General features: G+C 42.7%; 1 protein-coding gene across 2 annotated transcripts in view; it reads left to right on the top strand.

Annotated features, from left to right (window-relative positions):
* kcnab1b (potassium voltage-gated channel, shaker-related subfamily, beta member 1 b) overlaps window positions 1-12,622 on the top strand; it is a 34,930-nt gene that overhangs the window by 12,675 nt on the left and 9,633 nt on the right. For both annotated transcript variants that reach the window (XM_041054992.1, XM_041054991.1), the window contains 6 exons: window positions 3,780-3,823; window positions 6,691-6,728; window positions 7,474-7,553; window positions 8,054-8,098; window positions 9,585-9,629; window positions 11,384-11,427. In XM_041054992.1, the coding sequence (XP_040910926.1) occupies window positions 3,780-3,823; window positions 6,691-6,728; window positions 7,474-7,553; window positions 8,054-8,098; window positions 9,585-9,629; window positions 11,384-11,427 (296 nt within the window). The remainder of the gene's footprint in view (window positions 1-3,779; window positions 3,824-6,690; window positions 6,729-7,473; window positions 7,554-8,053; window positions 8,099-9,584; window positions 9,630-11,383; window positions 11,428-12,622) is intronic.

Raw genomic sequence — 12,622 nt, 5'->3', positions numbered from 1 at the left:
AGATCATTAGAAATGCCCTGCTGTGGCTTGAGAGGGATGGCTCTTTGGGAGAAAAAAAAAAACATCCTCCAACACTGAGAGGTCATTCCTCCTAAGATTTAAGTACAATGCATCTGCCAGATGTTCATTTGATATTTTTCTTTCAGTGGATCCACTAAGAATAGAAAAGGCTACATACAGTAGCAGCTCGCAGGATGTTCATAAGTGGTGACAGGTTTGTGTGAGGGGGCGTCTTCAAATGACTCATTTGTCATTTTACTTCAAGGCTTCTTTTGGGCACCATTCAAGCATGAGGGACCGAACCACACTCACTGGCTTCCAAAGTTGTTTATGTGCAAGTTTGTGTAGACAAGTTGTCCTTTCCTTAGTGTGGTCATTTTGCCATTTACAAGATAATATATAGATAAAGTACATCTGTATCCTGAGCCCTTTTTTTCCCTCTCTGTTTCTCACATACACACAAGCACCCGTTTTCTCTTAAACACAAACTTATTCATTTTCTTTTCCTTTGTTGCACATGACACGCTGTAATCCCCTGAATCATTAGCTTTTTTAGCAGTGTGCCTCTTCTGGCACCCACATCCCGGACCTGGACAGATCTATTAGTGCACCGTTTCAGACTGTGTGTGGTTAATGATCAGGTACAGCCGATGCTGCTGCTTCCTGACGCCCCAGAAAACACTGGGGACAAGAACACAGAAGCGAGGCGGCTTCTCTGGGTGCCGAGCGTCAGCTTTGTTTACGCCCTATTATTAAGACAGCATTTAAATCAGCACACAAACACTGCAAATTTATCTCATGGAGGTTCTCCAAAAACAAAGTTAGCATTTTTTACAAGGACAGCCAGCTTTATTTGGAAAGGGAGCCTGCAAGCTTGTTTACTGTGGAGACAGTGCGCGAGAATGAGTTGCTGTGAACCAGTATCAATGAAGATCTGAGGCAAATGTATGTACGACTTACGATTCCTGGCATTAAGCAGATGCTCTATTCAGAGTGACTTGCAATAAATGTAGTGAACATTCCTCAACATCAGCGCCACGGTTTTGTCCTCAAACCCCGCCACCCCGACAGAACACACACGGATTCAGTCAGTGTAACACTTCTAACCTACAGCGCAGCCCTTCCCCCAACACTTTCATGGATCAGAGCTCCCACTCTATAATACATCAGAGAGACGGAGGATACAATATCCAAACTCCTCCACTATATCAGAAACAAGAACTCATCCCACTATTTATGACTGCAGTGAGATCTGTCTCCTAGTTTTCTCCTGTCATGTTATTATCAGCACCTTGATTAGAATAAAATACATCAAAGAATCTGCAAATCTATCAAATCTCTGAAAGTCTTCATATGTAAACACTTTCTTTCACGTTTTCCTTCTTCATCTTGGCAGCACGGTTGAACTACTGACTCGATGACTGATGCTTCTCCATGTTGGACTCCTAATTGAATTGGCTGAGGGCACGGTCAGATCGCACGGGCTCAAGATTAGTCCGTCTTCATCTCGATGGGCACAGGCCATTAGTTGTCACGAGAAAAAAAGCTGCAGCTCAGTTGTTGTAATGTGCAAAACTGAGCAGAATCCACTTCCCCGGACCATAGCTAGAGGTTCTTTCTGTGTCATGAAATACATATTTGGACATATTCTCCTCTCAAGATGAAGTGTGTTGCTTGTGATAGTGGCTTTGTGTGTACATGTGGCCTTGATGATTCTGTCAGAAGAATGCGTCTCAATTTCACAGCACTTGCTTCAGATTATTTCTTCTGTCAGACGACTGTGGCTGTCCTTGCAAAACTCTCAATCCACTTGTCCCCCCCATTTTCTTTCACCTACATTCTACATAGAGACGGGTGATAAACAAGGGTGGTGGAGAGCGCTGTCTGACACATGGGTCCAAAGTCTGCTAACCCTTTCCTCTCAGGGCACAATTGGACCCAAACCATGCCAGCAAAATGCCCCACAGCATAAGAGAGCCACCGGATCCCCTCACTGGAGGGGTCAGTCATTCAGACCTGTACAGTTCTCTTAGTGTACTCCACACATGCACTCGCCCACTTGTGGAGAATATGGTGAAGGATGACTCATCTGACGATATCACTTTTTTCCACATCTCTGCGGACCAGTGCCTGCAGTTTTTGCACCACTGAACTCTCAAATGTGCATTCATCTTTGTAACGAGGGCTTTATGCTCTGCATCTCTACTATAATATCCCTCTCTGTGTAATTGTCGACGGACTGTTCTTGGTGGCACAGTCTCATCACGTCCTGAGGACTGTTTTTCCTTACATAAGACACTAATGTGCAAGCGTCACGGTTATTAAAGGTATAACTGTACAATGTTGACCACAACTTCCGACCCTATTTACTGGCGTCTTTTCCTATAGGTCTAAATGCAGAAGTCGCTTTAGTCTCTGTTCCCACTGAAACACCAGCCAGTGTCTTAGTAGGTCTCAATAATTGATCTTTGTGCCCCAACAATGAACCCTCTTTCAAAGTCACTTGCCATCTCGACAACTGGGGCTGCTCAGCATTTTTACCACAGAGCATGATTGGATGTTAATTGCTTAATCGTACCATGCGGTGCACCTGTGTGGAAGTGTCTGCATTCATAATGTTTCTCCAATCACGTATTCCGATTTTTTCCTTTGATTTCTCACCCATCTGTACATCACACTGAGGGTAGACACCTGTGTCGCCTGGAGGCAGAACAATCTGTTCTGGCTGTCGTCGCCAGTGTTAAGTCATTAAAAGCTTGCTCTACATGAGTTCCCCTCTCAGTCGGACTTGATGTGGCACAGACTGTAAAAACTAGACGCGAAGTGGAGGGCTGAGACTCTTGAGTCGAGGGTGGCATGAACTATGATGTCTTTAGTCTATCTTCTAAGTGTTAATGAGAGTTGAAAGTGCTGTATTACACTGCAGTGGATCAGCTGGATGTAAATTGACTGTTATGAAGGAGCCATATATCAGGAGGTGTACCGTTACACAGTTAGTAGGTGGAGGGATGCATTAAGGAAGGAAAGAAAGACATAGTCAATGTTTGAGAACTATCTTGAGAAATGTTGATATGATATAGCCTCTGTGCTTGAGAGCAAGCATGGTTGTCTGCATTTTGCGGGGAAGACAATAACAGTAAAAAGCCTGAGGACTGAAGTGCTCCCTGCTGTAAGAGGATGTCGAAGGCTCTCAGTATCAGAAGAGGTAATTGAGTGAGGAGTGAGGGGGCAGAAACAAAGGGCAACACTTGTCAAAAAGTAGGGTACCAAACTTCCCACCACTGCTGCAGTACAAACAGTAATTGGATTTTTTTCAGTTATGAGTCGAATATAGTTTCTCTTTAGAGAGCCTCTCTTTTCTTCCTGAGAAGGTTGGATTTATTGATGGAATAAATCAACTGTCCTCCCACCCGTAATCTCTCTGTTCTGATTCATGATAGCAGATGTGATAAAGGTGACCCTCACATTCAGTGATTCTCCTGTCGATCAAACATCTTAGCTATTGTTGTTATTAAACCATGCACATTTCAATTGCAATTGATCCCTTTTCACCACATTATTAGCACCGCAATAAAAAAAAACTTGCTGCATATTATTGCATTTCAGCCTCTCAGGTTACAATCTGGAAACAACATAGATTTTTGCTTTGTTTAGGCTGAATATCTTTGTGCACCCAGAGCGATTTACAGAAGCAATATAACTGCAATCACATTTGACTGATGACATCTTGAGCCTAAACAACACCGGTTTTGTTAATCATACTCTATTTTTCTTCATAGGAACCTGGGGAAATCTGGATTGCGTGTCTCCTGTCTGGGGCTTGGTGAGTACATTTAATTAGCTTTATGTCTAATGATTTCAGAAGCATCCAAGTGCAAACTCAACTCATCTGTGCACCTGCATTTGTGCAGAGAGAGAATGTGGAGCCAGCAAAAGAGCCGAGCAGAAGGGGAATAGTCTTTTAAATTTCATTATATCATTTCACCCTATTTTAAACCTCATGCAACTTTCATGCGCATGGGAGGTCATTGCAGACAACACAAAGCCGTTTGCAGAGTGTTAATATTTTCCCTGTTAATATTTAATCAATAGCACTGGTCTCAGCAAAAAAGTTGCTCAATTATCGCACATATCCAATGCACGCCAGAGGGTGAACACTCTCATTCGTCTTGATAGGACTGATTCATTTAGTAAATTTGGTCATATCTTAATATGCACATGTGTGCATGTATTGTGTTGCAGCGTGTGTGTACACCAAGTCGCTCAAAGGGGTTGTGTTTCTGAAGAAAAAAATAACTTGACAAAGCGAAAGAATGATGCAGTGCTGCTGGGGCTCACAGCAGATAGCTCATCTAATGATAGAAAATCTGTGAATGAGTGAGTTAATCATCTCTGTAGTGTTGTTTTTTTTAAAAACAAAAAAAGACTTAGCCACAGAACACTTGAGCAGCGGGTGGTGGGGGGGGGGGGGGGGGGGGGGGGGGGGGGGCGGTGGTAAACAGGGAAACCATTTTTCAACTTAAATGAATTAGTTTCAAGCCTCGCTGTAGAAAAACTGGGCTGAGCCTTCACCAGTCTGTTGCCATTTCTGGTGCAGTTGGCTACAGATTTAACACCAGCTTCTGTACTTATTTCTTATTAGTGGTAGATGGCAAGAAGAGCCATGTGACAGGATCAGGGAACCGAAGGTTGGAAGGAGAATATCAAACTTTTAACCAAAAAAAAAAAACTGTGTTCAGTCAGTGCCCTGCTTCTTTTTATATACAGCACATCACTGAAGTGTGTGCATGAGTGCTTTCACTTATGTGCGGATTTAGAAAGAGGACCTCACATAACCCGAGACTAAATGTGACCCTTGATAGTGTTTATTGATGCCACTTATCAAACCACTTTTAGCTTTTGGCAGATGACAGGTGCTGTCTGTCTATCTGCGCCAATCCGTTTATGGCTAGAAGGAAGGAGTGAGGATAAGAGAGGTTAAACCAAATTTCCATGAGGGAATTTCTAAAATAGTTGAGAGGCAAATAAGGAAGAACAGAATAATGCATGAAGATGCCCTTAAGTAGTAGCCGTCACCACAGACCAGCAGAGAGGACAAAAAAAACCCTCATTTATTTACTTCAGAAATATACTGATTTCTTTCAACACCTGTCCTCTGTAGAGCAAACCAAGACAATCTAAACTGGTCAATTTAGCATTTGTCTCTATGTGAATTTTTAGGGTTCTTCTGCCTCAACTGTTTAGACCAATTTTAAAAATTGGGTAGCTTATAAAATTTGCTAGATTTGTTGTTCAGTTGGCTACAGATTTAACAACCGCTTCTGCATTATTTCTTATTAGTGGGAGATGATGACAGCATGTGACAGGATCAGGCAACAGAAGACTGGGAGGAGAGTATAAAATTCAAACAAAAACTGTGTTCAGCCTATGCTGTTTGAAGGAAGAATAGAGGCTGGATCTTCCTCTATCTTTATGCAAGAATACCGTACATCATAGCAGTCTGTGCACGTTTAGTTATTTTACTGTATTGTTGACAGAGACGGTGCTCATTGATTAAGAGAAACAAAACTTTAAATGAGCCAGCGTTCGCCTAAAAGGCAGAGTTTCATCCGTTCAACATCTGACAGATGTTAAAAAGGCAACAAAAATAGAATAAAACCACACATCTTGTACAAGACAATAAATATGAACAAAACTGTTCAGTACACATCCAAAAATACATAATGCAACAGTATAACAGTGCTAGTTATGCCCCAAACCAAACACGGGAGTAAGAAAAAACAAAAACATGATGTGGATATATTATGTTGTGTGAACTCACACTGTAGCTTTTGGCCTGATACTATTATAACAGATAGAAGGCAGATGATTTATATACAGCCTGGATAAAAGCGGTCTGGCTACAGATCTCAGTGGGATGCTAGTATAGGTGTTAAGAGCTGTGGATTTATGATTATGAAACATCACATATTGCATTTTAGTGTTTAAAGATAAATCTATTGAGAATCAGGCAATACGTTAAGGCGGGACAGCTGACAGATGACAGGTTCTGTTTGTCCATCTGCACCAACCCAGAATGAGAAAAATAAAGGTCAAGCCAAATAACAAAAAATGCTTCCAAGCCAAACTAAATTTCCCTGTGCCCCTGGAGCTCTTGTCATGTTGAAGGGAAAATGAGGGATTAAAGAAAAAAACCTAAACATGACACAGAGCACCTGTCATCAGAGATCGATTCTTTTGTTTGCTGTAGCTGCTACGCAGGTTAGTAATGGATGCTTGTGATCTCAGCAGTACGATTTCTCTACCAACACAAATTTACACACAGACACAAACACACACAGTGTAAGAATTTCCCTAAAGAAACAAAAACCTACTACTCAACAAATTCTTTCTTATCTACATACAGAATCATTCATCAGTTGTATAGAAATTCAACACATAGTAGTTTCAAACACAAGAGACTGACATGGCAGTGCCTTTTCTCTTTCAGCCTATCAGCACTCAACCCTGGCATTTGGCTGTGATGGCTTTAGGTCTGGGGTGTTTTGTCATGTGTCCATGCCAAAATGTCAAAGTAATAATTAATGCATGACTAAAATGGCTTGTGAGTGTGGTTTTATATGCAAAAAAACCTAGTTTTGTTTTGTTTTTTTTGTTCCAAAACTCTGACTTTGACGTTTCCTTCAACAGGCACGTGGGTAACATTTGGAGGTCAGATCTCTGATGAGGTAAGACGTTATGTCGAATCCATCGTTCAGCCATCACGGCTCACGAGCAGATGTAGGCTTTCATCGTTTTAGAAATTGCAAATACAACTAGTGAGCAGTTGTGACAGTTTACAGCACCCAATTTGTAGCCCACATGGGAGCAATTTAGCGTAACTGGATGTAAAATGGTGTGAATGTGAGTAGGTTGCATTAATCATTCCGCTATCAGTTTCCCAATATCACAACAGGCTGTTAAGTCCCTGTTGTGTGTACCAAGGCCAAGTGATCAGGTCTTATTCCTCCCTGTCACAAGTTATTAATCGGAAGACCTCCTCCAGTGGCTTGATCCGGCCTTGAAGGGGGAAAACGCTGAATTGGGGACAGCTCATCACTGCGTGATGACCACTGGGACTAAGTGACACACACAGAGACACAAACAAAATCACCAAAACAAAACAGGAGACGAGTACGTCATTTTGACAAAACTGGCCTTGCAGTGTATGGCTCTAAATGGACTGCAGGCACAAGAACTAGGTCAGAATAGTCTGGGAGATATATTGAGCAGTAAACAACTTTAATCAACAAGCAGCCTGTACAGTTTTCCTGGAGATGTGCATCTCAGCAGCAAACAGATTTACTCTCCTTGAGCTTTCTCCTTCGGGGAATTTCCCGGCCCATCCTTTCTTGAAGTGTAATTTAGGTAATATTTATAGCCGTGTATAATACGATGAAGACCATGTACAGAAACTTTTCTTGTCTTTGTCAGGTGGCAGAGCAGCTGATGACTATCGCCTATGAGAGCGGGGTCAACCTGTTCGACACAGCCGAGGTCTATTCCGGCGGGAAGTGAGTGATGTCTCTGATTTTGTCTTCTATCTCACGTCCACAGAGCACTTTTCTGATCTTGCCAGCTCTTTTCCCCCATAGGACACAAGATGTTAACAAGGTTTAGCCCCAGAGCAGGAATAATTCACCTGAGGAGGGCAAAAATGAAAGGTAGCCGTGACTCTAAAGTGATTTACATAATCTTATTCATCACTGGAGGCTCCCCATTATGTTCTCAGCTCAATCTAACTAAACTGGCCTGGACATTGTTACGGTGAGTAATGCGGGACACGCTGTGGCTGTATGGGGATGAACATTAATTTCAAGGTTGCTGGTGAATTTCAGGCGTACAATGCAGGAGACGTTTTGCCTTTATCTTGAAAACCTTCTGATTTTTAATCAGGTATTCAAGCTGTAGATGTGTGTCAGATATAAAAGTCACGCTTACATACTCATAGAGAAATGGCAGCCTGAGATATAATCTCATCATCTCCTTGTGTGTATTTTTTTCTTCTTTGCAGAGCAGAGATAATACTGGGAAACATCATCAAGAAAAAGTGCTGGAGGTAAAGTACAGTCTCTTAGCAAAGCAAAAGATTTGAAATGTGTTCCAAGAATAGACTGAAATTGTTTATGCGCATATACATTACATAAGTGTGTGGACACACAAACATTACACTCACATGTCATTGCTGAAAATCTCATTCAGAACTCATGGGTATTAAGGCGATGCTGCACAGCCTCCACACTTCTGGGAAGGTTTTCCACAAGATTTCAGAGCCTGGTTTGCAGGGACTTGCTGCCCTTCAGCCAAAAGAGCATTAGTGAGGACTGGGACTGATGTTGAGCAATAAAGCCTGGTTCACAGTTGGTGTACCAATTTATCCCAAAATGTTGAGCCAGGGCTCTGTGCAAGCCTGTCAGGTTCCACCACCCAGTAAAAAAAAACATACCTTTATGGACCTTGCTTTGTGCATGGGGCCTGCTGTCATGTTCGAACATGAGAGAGGATCTTCGGGAAACTGTTGCCACAAAGGCAGAAGTGACCTATTGTCTAACAGTTTTCTCCTTGCTTTTTGCAACTTGTGAGTCCTCATCAGCATCTCTATAGTTAGCCTGGACAGTAAAGTTGTGTTTTACTTGAAGGGGTTTTTTTTTTACAGCCATAAAAGTAATTACAATTTGTCCTCTAAGGACAATGAACGTCCAAACAAAATTTTTTGTGCCTGTCCTTCTACTAGCTGTTGAGATATTTAAGTCTTGACTGACTGACCGACCCACACACAAGGGACCCCTTGCTTTTTAGGACCCTCCTTTTGCTTAGTATGTTCATGCATAGTATAGCGGAAAGGTTTCTAAATAAGCGCTAATTCACACGGAATCACTTCATTATGTAGAAATGTAATTACAGCATGTAAAAACTTAAAAGTTGCTCTTGTCTGTGGCTCACAGTTGAAATACCAGGTGCTGGTGAGTTTGAGCAGCAGAGAAAATATCAAGTTTCATCCATCTATACTGCATACAATGCCACATTGCAGCATTAGGACTCGGTTATGTGTGTTGCCCCTCTCAGCAGCTCATGCCAGCTCTCTGCCTGCCTTCACCTCAGCTCTGGATCCCTTTTAATTATTGATCATTCAAGTATGGGGAATTTTATAGTGAGGGAGCTATCTTGTTAGACTTCAGAGAAAAGAGTCGCTCTGTGCTTCTTCATACTAGATAAATTACATGTTTGAAAAAGGAGCGCAGCCCATCTGCCACTTAACACTGGAGGAGTGAAGGTCACTGGAGGACACTTCTCATCATTATAAGCATTAGCAGATATGGTACTTACACTTGCATGCACACACACACACACACATGCAGTCATGCACACATGCAGGCATGGACATGGTGACACACACACACACACACACACACACACACACACACACACACACACACACACACACACACACACACACACACACACACACACACATCTTTTTGAGAATAACTTGAAAGTCCTTTTTTCTTTTTGGCCTTTTGATGTATCTGTCTGTCCTCCCTCAGGAGATCCAGCCTGGTGATCACCACAAAGCTCTACTGGGGAGGAAAGTAAGTGTGCGAATGCGAATGTGTGTATATGGGTCCAGTCTGTGTGCTTTCCCTCTCAGATGTTCAGGCTATCTCACCATGAACAGGCTACACATTCAAACATTAGCCCCCAGACTCAGAGCGTGACATGGGATCGAACATTTTAGAAAACCCACAGGCTGATAGACAGGGTGCACACTTAAAAAATTAGTGGCATACACATACACATACACACACACACACACACACACACACACACACATACACACACACACACACACACACACGCTTACATACACATAACAACACAGGCATGTTCTCACCCCCTCTTCCTTCCCTTCTTACCCTTACTCGGTCTTCTTGCCAAACTGACAAGAGTCATATCTGCTTTGCTGTCTCACTTAAGTATTCTGCTCTCAGTCTGCATTAGTCACATTCCCTCTGTTTAAGTCTTCAGGCTTATACTGAGGGAAGCAGAGCCTCCACCAGCACATCTTCATATGTCCTCTAGTTCTTTTTAAGTATCTGATGTAGATCAGTAGAGTAGGGCCCCGGTGTAATTGTGCAAATTTAATTTAAGCTCATCCTCTCAGACTACCGTCAAGGTACCAAATCAGTCTCCATGCCGGATGGATTTAGAGAACAACTACTTAACCCCCAACTGAGTGAGCTGTGAGAGTGCCTGAGAGGGTTGTCAAGCATCTCATCACCCAAACACAGATATTTGTACACTTGCTATCTATTGCACCTTTTTTGCTCTTTTGCACAAAAGGCAGGGAGACATGAAAACATGGAGGAGGGATAGCAAGTCTTTGTGCTTGTAATACATTATTATTATTATTATAAACCATAGCAGGCTGGTACTCCGCGGGAAGGAGGGAGGCAGAAAGAGAAAGTGTGAAATGAAGCAAGAACAGGGAAAATAGCAGGCCAGTGAGCAAACAGAAAAACACCGGAGCAGAAAGAACAGAAAGAAAAAAGAGGAATAAAGAGGGAAAACGGAAAACGCAGGGATGGGGAAAATCTGAAAGTGACTGCATAAACACCGGTGAGGGTGTTGATAAATCACTGGAGCACAGTAAGCACGGTTTTTGAGATTTGCAGGTGTTTTTGTTTCACTGCCCACAACTTCAGTGTTGTGGTTTGCTCTTATCATCGTCACTTCATCAGAAGAACTGGCCTATTATCTCAGCTTAGCATAATAGCCTGAAAAAAAACATCTAATAGCTACAGATAGATGCAGATAGATGCAGTGAAGTCAACAGTGTAATACTTATGTATGTGTACATAAATACAGGACTTTAGTAAATGTACATTGTCATGTTCCATCTCAGCGTGTAAAGGCTACGACTGGGCAACTTTCAGCTGAAAAATGGGACGTGTTGTACACATCTATATGTATCCAGGATATAATTATTTTAAAAGCATTAAAACTACTATATTTTCTTTGAAACATACAATTGTTCTGATTTTTGCCAAGTTACATTTTCACCTGCAAATCGTTAAAGTCGTGCTAACTGAGAGGCCACAGGCAAAACACTGATGATCAGTGACCATAAGTCCTATGTTTGCCCGCTGCACAGTTTATTCTATAGCTATGGCAACACTGAGGAGCGTTGCGTGGGTGTAACTCTCTTCAATGATGTGTAGATACTTCATTATCCAGGCTCTTGTTTGGCATGTTCAATGATCTGCTTCAATTCATGAGAGCTGTGTGCATGTGCAGGAATGTGTGTTGACACCCGTGACATGCACTTCTTTCCCTCCCCTTGCAGGGCAGAGACAGAGAAAGGCCTCAACAGAAAACACATCATAGAAGGTAACAAGTCGATTTCCCCGCCTCCACTTTGTCCTTCACATCACCCCCATCACTCGGCAGCACTGCTGCACCCCTGTAATCTCCCTCTTTTATCATTTTTCCGCCCCTCACTTTCTTCAAGTCAGTGTCTCTTCTCACGTTCTTTGATTTTTCTCAGCGTGTGCACGCAGCTGAATTTGAGAGTTGTATTAGGCATCAAACCTCGACAAATGTTCTGTCTGTTCACTTGTAATACCTGCACAGGTGTCTTTCTAAGAAACTGTAGATTACTACAAAACCTTAAAGCATCCTCTGATCCCCTCTTCTCTCCGCTTTTAGCCCTCTCTTAAAAGAGTTATGGCCTTAGCTCCAGCTTGTGACGACAAACCTTTCCTGTAAGCTCGGCCCGATCCACCCCACTTCCCGAGCGAATCACCATCCTGTCCAAAGTGCTGTGCACCTCCTGCAGTGACTCAGCTCTCTCCCACGTTATTAACATTCACCGCAGCCTCTGCAACTTTGCCCGCAAACGAGAGAAGGGGAATGCACTTAGAAAAGACTGGAGGGGAGAAGGACAGGGAATGAGAAAGAGAAAGTAGGAAAGAGAGAGAGGAAGACAGAGGGGAAGACAGAGGGGAAGGAAAGATGGCATTGCTAATTAGCAAAACCAAGTTTGCCCGTCCAGATGATAGGTAGCATCCGAGAGAGAAAGTTGCAGTGTCCCTGTCACCACTGTTGTGGCACACATCACCTCAGGCTAATGATGATGAACTCTGAGGTGACTGTGCAAGAAAATGTCAGTTGCTAAGTTTTCCTTAGCAACCAGCGAGTGTTTACCATTTTCCTCACCGGACAAAGAAATTCCTCGACAATTTCGTGGTTTCAAAGAGACTTTCGCAGAACACATAATTAAATGCATTATTCATCGCAGACACCATGTAGAATAGCTTTGTTGTTCCACATCTTTGCCTCGGTTCCTAAAAATAGACTCCCTTCGCAGCCAGTAAACTCCAGCTAAGCCGCGAGACAGCGGAAACTGCTCACGATGACAGTGCAGGCTCAGATTAAGATCCATGTAATGGGTGTTTCTGGGATTGTGGGAGTGCAGATGACAGAATAAGGAATAAGTGGTTCTAACGGTGATGGGGAGAGCATAACTCTCAACTGGGATTAGCAGGGCCAAGATGAAGCCTCTGGCACTAATCTGCCGCGCACA

The sequence above is a fragment of the Toxotes jaculatrix genome, chromosome 14 (assembly GCF_017976425.1).
Source record: "Toxotes jaculatrix isolate fToxJac2 chromosome 14, fToxJac2.pri, whole genome shotgun sequence".
Classification (NCBI taxonomy): Eukaryota; Metazoa; Chordata; class Actinopteri; family Toxotidae; genus Toxotes; species Toxotes jaculatrix.
This window is presented reverse-complemented; position numbering and strand designations above follow the sequence as displayed.